Genomic DNA, 11,630 nt, shown 5'->3' on the forward strand with positions numbered 1-11,630 from the left:
TGGCCACTGGCATTTGAAAATTTTAGCAAGACATAATGTGTGTGTGTGTGTGTGCGTTTCTTGGCAGTAAATAATATGTAATCAATCAGATGGTCAATCAGAGCTCGAGGCAGGACAGTCTCAAGTTGGTGCTAGGCTGTTGCGTCAGAGTTATTTTAAAGCTGTCTGGCTGTCTGCCTCTGTAAACCTGTCATGGAAGAATTAAAATAAATAGATGGGTATGGAAAATGTACCTCATGTGACAAATGAAAACCACAAATGAAGAAACATGGACTTCCTAAAGCGAAAGAACATCAGATTACAGTTAGCCCAAGTGTAATACAGTCCAGTGTGGTGGATTTGCGATATGCATGTTTTCATTTAAGTGCTCTGATTTCATCCTAAATGAAATCACAAAAAAGTTACAAAGTGTAAAATCTCAAAACACATTACTGTGGATCATCTTTGTGCTTCAAGCAGACAGTGCTGACACAATCTGAAACCACAAGTATTTTTCAATTCTTCTTGAAAAATATTTCTCATACGGACACACACACACACACACACACACACACACACACACACACACACACACACAGCCATCACAAACTGATATAGCAGATGCGTGGTATAACAGGCATCTGCTTTGGGGCCACATTTTCTCTTATTACTTTCTCCTATTATTGCCTTAATAGTTACCGTGCAACCACACTCATGGTACACATTAGGTTTTTTTTCCAGGGCTTACTGTTGCTTAAGAGATGGCAGAGTTGGTTTGTTTGTGTGATCAGCCTGCCACTTTGGTTCACAGTCAAGTATCTCTGGCTATTAGCTGTAGATTTCTGGTTATTGCTAAGAAGTCTGGTGTTGGAATAGACAACGTCTGGAGATGATGACTCTTCAGTGATGCATGATTCATTTGGAACTGTGATGTATTCAGTTGAATTCCTTTCTAGGAGCACCATCGGCCAAGAGTTTGCTCACCACCACCCCCTGAGGTTTTCATCAGCTAACTTTATTTAAATTGTTAAGAAATATATAAATTAGACTTTGTCTCTGGGAAGCTCATCTCTGGTGTCAAAGGGTTGTAGTGTAGACTTCTATGAAGGATTCATGAAGTATATATCTCTGTATCTCTGTCCCATCTGGCCTGTCAAACCAAAGTGTTTTGGGGACTCACTGGCTCCACCCTTAGTGCTTTTTTCAGATTATACTTCCACAGTCAGTAACATGACATAGCCCATCTGTAGCTGGAATAGCAACAACTACAAGCAAGCCAACAAGATGGGGGACATCATGATTTCAGGTTCATTGAATTTAAAAGGAGATTTTAGACTGTGCCATTGGTATACTACAGTAAGTACCTTAGGAGCTGCAAAGGTTTGATAGACTACAGTGTCTAGTGCTAATAAAAGCCACCAAAAACTTATGAATGAATCATTATGGCTCAGCACACTTGAGTAACCTCTTTGTGACTAGGAAAAAGCAGAGGTTCCCTGGTGTTTGCACTGAATTTTTTCACATTCAGTGACCAATAGCAAGTAGTTGTGGTAGTTGTTCGGCCTCTGGACGACCACTTTCTATTACAAGGGGATTGCACAAGCTGCCTGGTGGAACAATCCTGCTCTGACTGCAGTCACTCTCAGACAGATTGGTGAAGGTTTGCAAATAATTGCCATCTAATTTATAAATGCAGACAGATTGCCAACACATCATAGTTAATCTGTGTGCTGATGAGTGTAACATGTCTACAGTGTGTCTCTCTGCAATAGAGAACTTGACTCCGCTGTTGGTTGCTCATATTCTGCTTATATTCCTGTATAAAATTGCTGTCCTGCAGCAACACCGTCACTATTTCTGATCTTTTTCAGATCTACGAGGTTCTGGCTGCAGCAAATTTCTGTTTAATATCAGTGTTTTTGTATATACGCAGCAATAGATTTGCGATCAAAGGAAACAGATTTGTGATTTTCCCTGATTTATCACAGTGAATCACCATTTTATTACAGATTGCACATAGTTGCCAGCCTGACCCCATCCAAATGCAAACTTATAGCAGACTGACTCTGTTTCTTTGCAGTTGCTTTGACAGCAACTTACAGTGAGTGGAGACAGGCCGGGTCCACGCCTTTGAAGTAACATTTCAAAGGCAGCGAGAACCCAAGTTCAGAGCACGCTGTTAGTTTTGGGCGTGTCGTCGTCTCCAACCACTGTTTTTCCTACTGTGATTGTAGCATCACCAGTACAGTAGCCAGAAAACCATAACAACATAGATCTGCTTTGGTTGTTGACTTTTACTTTCCTGTAACCCTACTTGAGCTGCTCCACTGCTATGATGGGTGTAGATGTCAAAGATCATGCTATTGCAGTTTTTTGATATTTTACTTTGATGACTTAGAGTCACGTTGCATTTCCTTTGACACACAGAGTAGCTGATTTCTTTAATTATTGTTTTGTTTAGTTTTTTACAACAACAACAACAATCTTTATTTATAGAGCACATTTAAAAGCCTTGGGCATACCAAAGTGCTTTACATAAAACAATAAAAGGTTCAAACATTGATAACGGATAAATAAAAATGACGAGTTATGTTCATAGATAAAAGCTACCAATAAGAATGACTACAGCACATGGTAATAGCAAGATAAAAGCTGTACCACCATAATAAAAGACACCAATAGAAAGATAAGAGGGAATTAATACAAGAGGTCAATAGGTCACAGCAACCAAACAAACAAACAAACAAACCAGCAATTAAAAGGTGGAGAAGGCAAGTTTAAAAAGATATGTTTTAAGCTGAGATTTAAAAGAATGAATAGAATCAGATGCCCGGATGCCAATCGGGAGATTGTTCCACAGCACAGGTGCGACAAGAGCAAACGATCGATCACCTCTAGTCTTAAGTCGAGATCTGGGCTGAGCCAGCAGTAACTGTGACGATGACCTTAAAGCCCTAGCAGGAGCATAAGGGTTTAAAAGGTCCTTAAGGTAGCTGGGTGCAGTGTTGTTAGTAATTTTAAAAGTAAACAACAAAATTTTAAATTGAATACGATATTTGACAGGCAACCAGTGCAGATCGGCAAGGACAGGAGTAATGTGGGCAAACTTGCTGGTTTTAGTTAGAATGCGTGCTGCAGCATTCTGAACTGTCTGTAATCTCTGTAAAAGGGAAGAGTGGAGACCACAATAAAGTGAATTACAGTAGTCTAGCCTCGACGTTACAAAGGCGTGGATGAGCTTTTCGAGATCTTTATGCGGGATATAGCGCCTAGCCTTAGAGATAAGACGAAGCTGGTAAAAACTAGATCTGACAACCGCAGACACTTGTTTGTCAAGTGAAAAGGAGCTGTCAAATAAGACACCCAGATTCCTGACAGTATCAGAGAGAGAACAACTAAGAAAACCAAAGGCATCCCGGAGTTTGGCACGAAGGGCGTTACTACCAAAAATCATAATCTCGGTTTTCTTCTCATTAAGGATAAGAGAATTCGACAACAACCACTTCTTGGCCTCAGACATGCATTCTCGGAGGCTATTCAGAGACAGAGCAAGATCGTCGTTTAGCTCAAAATAGAGCTGGATATCATCTGCATAATAGTGATAAGCAATATGGTATTTCTCAAAGATGGCACTTAAAGGAAGCAAGTATAATGAGAATGAATTTAGAGCTAATTCTCATTTCTAAAGACTAGCTACCCTTAAGAAGGAAGTAAAAAATAGACCCTATAAATAAAAGTTCTAATAACTTCTTAAAGAAAAAAAAATGAGGGGGGATTTCTCTAAAAGTTATCAGTACTATAAAAAAAGTTTTTGCAGTTCCTGCTGATGGTGATGTACAATGACTCAACTAGGCCCGTGCATGAGGATGTGATAATTAAAACACCATTACACCCCTGAGGCTACTTTACACTGGCTGTTAACACATTTGTCAAAAGCTGCTGGAAATTGAATGTATACAGATCTTTATTTTAAATTATAATTTAAATTGTTGCATGCTGCTCGATAATCTGTCTGTTCAGGCTTTGTTCTCTTTTAACATAAATCTAAGATAGATAAACACGGCTCGCCTTAAGGGTTTTTGAACTGTGAAAAAAAATTGACAGATGAGCAGCAGGTTGCATATGAAAAAACCTCAAGAACAGCAGCTTCAGTGTATTTTTAGCTTGATGTTTGTCAGTATTCACTCATTTACATCCATCTTAATAACTTAATTCTCTCTAGCTCTTCTTAATGTTATTAAGCTCACAGATGTCATGGAGATTATTATGACGAAACATTTTTTCCTCGCAAATTTGCAAGATCTCATAAAGATCTGTCTGGGCTGCATGTAAAATGTTTTCCATCCTGATCGAGGGCAGAAATGAGATTGGGGTTGATGAGACTATTATGATTCATTTGCTATATCCCACGACACCTGCAAGGAACAGCCTGTGATCTGTGATGCACACACACACACACACACACACACGCGCAGTGAAAACAATATTACAGAGAGAAAGACACAGTCTCTCTACAGTAACAAACACACACACAGTCACACAGACAGTGACTTTGCTTCTTGCAGAGGTGCCGAAATGATTTGTTGCAGGTACTGATTAGCCTACCAAGCAGCTGTGTGCGTGCTACCCTTCCTTTAATACCCTCCCATCTCACTGTGATCAGCACCATAAGGCCCCAAGCGGTCGCATCAGTCAAGCTGAGACAGATACTCTTATTTTGATCGTGTCACTCTCTTGTATCACTGACACACAGCTGACTGTCGACATGCAGAAACTGCACTGCGCAGCTGAAACTCTGCACACACTGCCTGTTTGAACACAGTTTCTTTCTCAGCCCTTTTTCTTTCAAACATTGAACAGTGATTGTTCAGCGTGTTTGTTGATTGCTTCTAGCAAAGCAATACAAGCTGAAGCATCTCAGTATGAAATGTATTAGACACTTTTGCCCAAAGGCAGAGCAACTGAACATAATGAAAAGACTAGACGCTGAAGATAAAGATCAAATCACTGTATTAGGTGTTACTGCGCCCTCTCCTGACCAATGTTAGTGTTACATAATTGCAACAAGAGATGCCTTTTTTTTTCTTCCTGTGGCTGTCGAAGGGCAGTTTTATCACCCACTCAGAACAATCTCGAGACTAACGATGCCTTATAGATCTTAAAGTCACACATGTTAGATCTATTGAAAAGCACCATAATGCACCGTTTACTGGAGTAAGTGAATCATCTCTTGCTTGTTTTGCAATTAGACAAAAGAGATCTGGTTACTTTGGTGTTATCAGACTTGCATTGGTTGTCTGTGGATTATAAAATGGCACTGTTTGTAACGACATGACTTCCTGATACTGTTTATCTGCTGTATATAGTTTTTTTTTTTTTTCAAGCCTGACACAGCGTGCTGAAATATTACAAGTCTTTTCCTTATAGCTCTTTGGGAATCACCTTGTTGGTGCAAAAATACTATTTCATGCCTGTCAAACTGTATTATCGTTGGCATTTTTCAGAGATTCACAAAAGAAAAGAGAACAATGAGTGAAAAAGAAGTGTCCAAAGAAAAGCATTCAAAGACTTTCAGAAGGTCTGGAAAACTATTCCTCAAGAGCACTTTAAAAATTACAAAAAATTTGGCTTTTTGGAAGAAATAATTTTTAAAGAAATAAAGACTCGTTGAAGACTTTTGCACAGAACAGTAGGGGAGTTAGCTGTTGTGTCATTGTTTGGAATTAAAGTGTGTGGGTGTAGAGGAACTCTGGGAAAATGCCTGGTTTTCTCTCGCTTTTTTTTCATGTGCAATAAAAATTTAAATGAACTTACTTCTCAGAGTTGGAGTAGACTGAGAATGCATCGCTTTCTTCTACTTATTCTCTGTGTAATAACTTGTATTTACATTCCCCTTTGCTTCCATTGGACTTTGCTTTTGCTTTTGTTTTTTTGTAATAAAAGGACAAATTTGAAATTCTCCTTTATTCATTTTCTGTGTTCTTAAATGACAAACGCACATTTATACCACATTTAATAAATTATTAATCGTGTGATTAGTTCAATTGAGGTGCAAGATATTTAAAAAAGGAGAATGAGAAAAATGTGGGGTCAAATAAAAAAAATACAAAAACAAAAAACTGTGAACTAAATATGTATGACATGCAGACAAAATGATGAGACGACAACACACATTTGTGACACAATAATCTACATTTATTTCAGTGTTAGCAGGTTTAAATGTACATTTCACACCATGCATACAGTTTGAGTACAAATACAATCTTTGCGTATATCAAAATATAAAGGCTAGCTTTGTGTCGTTATAAGATTATACAAATTAAGTATACAAAAGTACAGGTACAGCTAAAGGTTCGGGTCTTGGAGGGTTTGACAGCTGCTTCTCTGCCTGGGTAAGAACCTCATGTGGAGATGTTCAGCCTCTACAGGCTGCTGGGAAAGGTTGTTGGTTTGTGCGAGGCAGTCCAGGGTCGGGCCCTCGTGAGTACAAACAGAGTACTGAGACAGCAGTGTCACCAAAATGGATTTCATCATCAGCATGGCGATGTGCTTGCCAATGCACGAGCGAGGGCCTGAACCGAACGGCTGAAAGTAGCGCCGAGGAACCTGGAGGCAGAACAAGAGGACCGATGAGAAAAAAAGTAAAAGGAAAGATGTATTTTCAAGAACACGAAGCTCAGATGATCTGTGTGGGTGTGGCTTCATCAGGCTGGACTGAAAGATTCTGATTGATGTGTTTCTAATTGCTGACTGGTGCAACTGGAACAAGTGCCAGACAAGAACGAATAAGTGTGACATCATCTTTTTCGACCAAGTTCCACCTCTTTCTAACCAGGAGAAAAAGTAAAGCAATGAAAGCACTACTCACATTTTTTTCAAAGTTTTCCAGATTAAATTGATTGCCTTTGAGGAAAAACTCGGTGCGGTGCATTCGGCCTGTGTTCAGAATGATGTTTGTGCCCTTCGGTATCCTGTAGCCTTCTATGATGTCATCAGACAGGGCTCGACGCATGGTGCATTCCACCACTGGGTGGAAGCGCAAGGATTCATTGATGAAGCTCTCAAGCACCTGCAGCTTGTGAAGATCCTGGTTCTGAAGCTGTCTCTCACCTGTAGCAGCAACAGACTGTTGTGAATTCAAGTTTTTCAGCCTGGAGCAAATGCAGTGAAATGCAATACTCCTGAGTTAATGAAGGTTATTGTGGCCAGGTTTTGTGGTTTTGGTGAAATAGTTGGACTTATTCTTTTAAATGGGGTGTGTAAGCGTAATAGTAAGAGCTGTCAGTGTAGAGTGAAACAGTGCCAAGTGTCAAAATGTATCTTTGATGTGCAGCAAATCAGTTATAATTGCATTTTTTCTTAACTGCTGCAGCCACTTACCCACAACAGCGTCTATCTCCTGTAGCAGCTGCAGCTCCACGTGCGGGTTTTGTTTGAGGAGCAGAAGCATGAAGAAGACACTGAGGGACAGAGTGTCCGGAGCTGCGATCACCATCTCCAGCACGCACTGCGTCACATCGTCAGCAGACAGCTCGCCGTGGTTCTGAAAACACAGTTGAATGCAAATATGCTGTCTGACCTTACTTGGTAGGCGGAAAAGAAATCCAGCATTTCACATGCAAAGAGGAACTGCTGAGACGGCTTGAAAATGAAAAAACACAAGTACCACAAGTGAAAGGTTTGACTTTAAATGAAAGTATATTTGCAGAAGGAGAATACTTCGTAGACTGACTTGTGCAAATATGAGCTCTGCCGTGAAGTTGATGTCGTCCAGCTTATCTGCCTGCTCCATATTTTTCCTCTTTTGATCTACAAGATGTTTAATGGCATCGTGTAACTCCTGGCTGTGAGATAACAGATAACACATATTTAAAAAGATGAAACTAAAGGTGGGCTTATGTATGAGACTGAGCGACTCACGCTGCTGTCTTGTGCCTGTGGTGAATCCAGCCGAACTTGAAGTAGATGTCAGGTTTGATAAGCACATCCTGCCATGTGTGAAAATACTTTAGAATCTTCAGCAGCAGCTCTTTCTCTGGATGCAAGGTAACATAAATATATTAGCATGCTAAAATCGTTCCCATATCTTTTTGATCCACTTCTGGAGACAAGAAATTCTTTATGTACAGCTTGCATGATAACGCAAGTAACATATTCATGCATCCTATTCACCATTGAGAGGTACGCCCAGGAAGAGTCTGTTAGAGATGTCCACCACGGTGCAGCGCATCAAACTGAGGACATCAACGAGTCCCAGGGTGTCCAGGTGGTCCAGGTGAGCCTTTGTGGAAGAGACGCAAACATCCACCGTCTGCTGCAAATTTGGGCCTGACAGAGCTGACAACATGAGATGGTTTTATGATTTAGTTTAGACAAATATTTGCTGTTTAAAAATCACATTTGAATAGCTGACTTTGTTTTGAAGTTCATGAAAGAGTTCCAGTTTTACCTTTAGCAAAATAGGTGCGTATCTTTTTCCACAGAGTTACGTTGTTGTTGAATATGATGCCTCTCTCGTTCATGCCGATGCAGCTGAGTCCCTGCATGCTCCCAAAACGTGAATTGTAGTTTCCGTTCTTCAGCACATGGTGCACTGCTGAAGCTCTGGTTTAAAAAAACAAAAAAAACAATAGCAAAAAATACACTGCAGCTTTTCATTATACTTCTTGACTGGCTTGTTTGGTAGCATCAGCACTGACAGATTGAATGCAACTAACCTGCTTAGTATGAGCGTCTCTTCTCCGTTGATCCAGACTCTAACAATGTCTCCATACTTGTTATTGTAGTAGTTGCTGGCTGTGCCTATGCCAGTCCAGATAAATCTCAGATATGACAGAAGTGGGCCCAAACCCAAACAGAAAGAAGGACCTGTTGTATTAAAAAAGCAGTAAATATATTTCAGCTCTCACAACATTCTGTTGTAAAAACAAACAAACTCCTAATTAGAGCAACCTGAACCAACCTGGCGCAATTTTCTTGTCCGTGTGACTCCAGGCAACCAACAGCAGACAGACGAGCAGTATCAGCGTTCTGGTTGCCATTGATATTCCATGCGATTGGATGGCATTTGAGGTCACGGACAGATCTGCCACCACGGCGTCTAAGCCTACAGGACCCATCGCCTGTTCACAAGTAGAGATCAGATCCACGAGAAGGGTGATGATGTAGAGCAGCCTGCACAGACCTGAAGGGTCCGAATGCTCACATCTGCCTTTTTATAGGCGGTCTGAGCTGGTTACGTGCCAGGTCAGGGTAATGCAAAAGCCACAACACTGCAGGAAAAAGGTAAACAATACTGTGGCAACCTTGAGGGATTGGGTTTGTGCTTGTGCCCTTGGGTTTACAGGACCTAGTTCAGCGGTTGCATGTTGGCGTGAGCTCATATTTGGCATTTTGTTGATGAGAAGGTTTTCACCTCCTTTAAACTTTAAAAGAAGTTGCTTTGCCTGTGAGAACTTGAGAACATCAGTGTTATTTGCTCTAGCTGCCTATTAAAAATCAGCTTTTCAATAAATGCACATTTTTCATCTGTTTTTACTAAACAAGCGAGACAAGGGAATGGATTAAATGTTAATATTGACATATGTAAGTGCATTTGAATTATATTCTTCATTACATTGATTCTAGATTTATGTTCAAAAGCTGACTTGGATTTTAGGTGATACACTTTCATTCAAAATCAGAGCTATTTGTTTTAATCAGAGCTGCTATGTATTCATATTGTACTCACACATGTGATCATATTACAGTAAAGTCTAAAAAATAGGAAAATGCTATCCATTTAATCCTGGCTTCCTGTGTTTTAATTTATTTGGCGTTGCTCTCAGATCCAGTGAAGCCAGGAAATAAGTTACACATAATACCAGTGTTAAATGCAGATACCATATTGTATTTGTTTATTTGTTTATCAGATGAATAAATGAAGATGATATGCTCTATGTACTACAGTAAAGCTAGACTGATCTGTTCATCTCCAGCCCCCAGACAGTTTGAAGAAAGAGTGGATAGCTGTAGCTAATGGAGAGACTGGTGGAAGAATTTTCCTCGCCAGAAAACAAAGTGGAGAAAAAAAAGAGGTCATCAGTATTAAAGCTGGTCTGTGAACTAAAAACATGGAACAACTCGGTGAATATTGACATTATCTGTGACTTTTAGCCACTTTCAGTTCTCCGCTGAGCATTATAAATTCTAAAAATCCTCAACATAACCCATGCTGTCTGCTCTTGTGCCTGCCTTTGTTTCCTTGGCTCATTCTGCATAAAGAACCCTGCAAACTCACCGCCCACACTCCAGTCCAAGAATGCGCACACTTCAAATGACTGACTGTGTGCTGTGCCCCTGCCTCGATAACGATGCCCTGTGTGATGGCGTAGACCTAGATTGTTCTGCATGATTAAGCGGCGACAGCCCCCTTTGTTTCTCCTAAAAAGTAGAAGTGTGCGTAACCTCGTCTCTGGGCTTTGAGTTGTGGTCAACCGCATCTTTATCACTAGTATATGTTTAGGGAGTTATTCAGAAACGAGCTGTTGAAAAGGTTTTTGAAATGTCAGAATATGTGTTATATGTAGGATTATATTATTACATCACATATTTAGATAAACATAAAAAATTAAGTACACCCTCTTTCAGCTCTAATGCTTTACATACTGCACAAGGGTTACACACAATTTACACAACCTATAATTTATCACCATCCACAGTCATTGCAGGAGTGGACGTCCCAGCAAATTCAGACTGTGCAGCGCTCAGAAAAACTGAAAACCTCAGCTAGCATCTTAAACATCAAAGTTCAAGACAGTACAATTAGAAATAGACTGAAAAGGTATGGGTAGTTGTTTTGTCCACAGGTGAAAGGCTGTTCTCTCTGCAAGATCACTGGCACATCTAGAACAGTCTCCCTGAAAGAGAAATGTCCTCAACCCTCAATGAACTCAAACACTGCTTTAAAAAAAGAGTGTGCTGAAGTATACCACGTGTTGTTGTTCTTCTGAGGTTATATTTAAATAGCCTGCTAAAATCATATATATATTTTTAATCACGTCCTGATGTAAAACCTCAGAAGTTAAAGAGGGTGAAGTTTCACTTTCAAACTAACAGAACAGAAGGAGAGACTGATGATTTTGACCGGCAGCGAAAGAAAGCAGACTCTCAGCTTTGTGCTGCCCGAGCAACCTTGGGGAATTTATCACATGATTCACATTTAAAGCAGCACTGGAGAGTTGGTCATGAGATATGATAACACTGTGAAGCTGAACTTGCCTTCCCAACCAGCTCCGCCGCTGCACATTACAAGCTACATGCAACAGAGAGTGTTGCCTTTACTGTTTGACATTACACGCTGAACTCCACTTTATTCTTTTCTGTTGACACTATGAGAGGACTTACCTGCAGTACAAGTAATCCCTCACTTTTATTTCTGTAGTAGTCCTAATAAATTTTAAATTTCTGAGCAGGAAGAAGTGGGAGGGTGGATGAAGTCTTCAGGAAGGCTGGCCATCTGTCTGTCCTTGGGCAGGAGTCCGAATTCGAACATGGACCTCTGGGAAGAACAGAGATAAAGCTGCTTTCCCAGCAGCTGCATCTTAGGAAGGAGAAAAGGCTACAGGTGGGAATGTCAAAATATAGATTTAGTATGAAATAATTGATAAGCC

The 11,630-nt window shown here is 40.2% G+C and overlaps 1 protein-coding gene across 1 annotated transcript; it reads right to left on the bottom strand.

The window, feature by feature from the left end:
• Nucleotides 1-6,138: 6,138 nt before the first annotated feature.
• Nucleotides 6,139-9,171, bottom strand: LOC120721012 (aromatase). The gene is made up of 9 exons (XM_040011003.1): nucleotides 8,942-9,171; nucleotides 8,697-8,847; nucleotides 8,429-8,583; nucleotides 8,152-8,316; nucleotides 7,900-8,014; nucleotides 7,712-7,823; nucleotides 7,360-7,522; nucleotides 6,848-7,089; nucleotides 6,139-6,585 (listed from the first exon to the last, which is right to left on the bottom strand). Exons 1-9 carry the CDS (start codon nucleotides 9,096-9,098, stop codon nucleotides 6,325-6,327), a joined length of 1,521 nt encoding a protein of 506 aa, XP_039866937.1. The 5' UTR covers nucleotides 9,099-9,171; the 3' UTR covers nucleotides 6,139-6,324.
• Nucleotides 9,172-11,630: the final 2,459 nt, after the last annotated feature.

This window comes from Simochromis diagramma, unplaced genomic scaffold (genome assembly GCF_900408965.1).
Source record: "Simochromis diagramma unplaced genomic scaffold, fSimDia1.1 OVJJ01000603.1, whole genome shotgun sequence".
Lineage (NCBI taxonomy): Eukaryota > Metazoa > Chordata > Actinopteri > Cichliformes > Cichlidae > Simochromis > Simochromis diagramma.

Excerpts from the sequence above, each read along its gene's own strand:
- LOC120721012 (XM_040011003.1), bottom strand. The coding sequence starts at position 9,098 with ATGGGTCCTGTAGGCTTAGACGCCGTGGTGGCAGATCTGTCCGTGACC. Across the intron at positions 8,848-8,941 it reads GGACAAGAAAATTGCGCCAG|GTCCTTCTTTCTGTTTGGGT; the intron begins GTTGGTTCAGGT and ends TTAATACAACAG. Across the intron at positions 8,584-8,696 it reads GAGACGCTCATACTAAGCAG|AGCTTCAGCAGTGCACCATG; the intron begins GTTAGTTGCATT and ends TTTTTAAACCAG.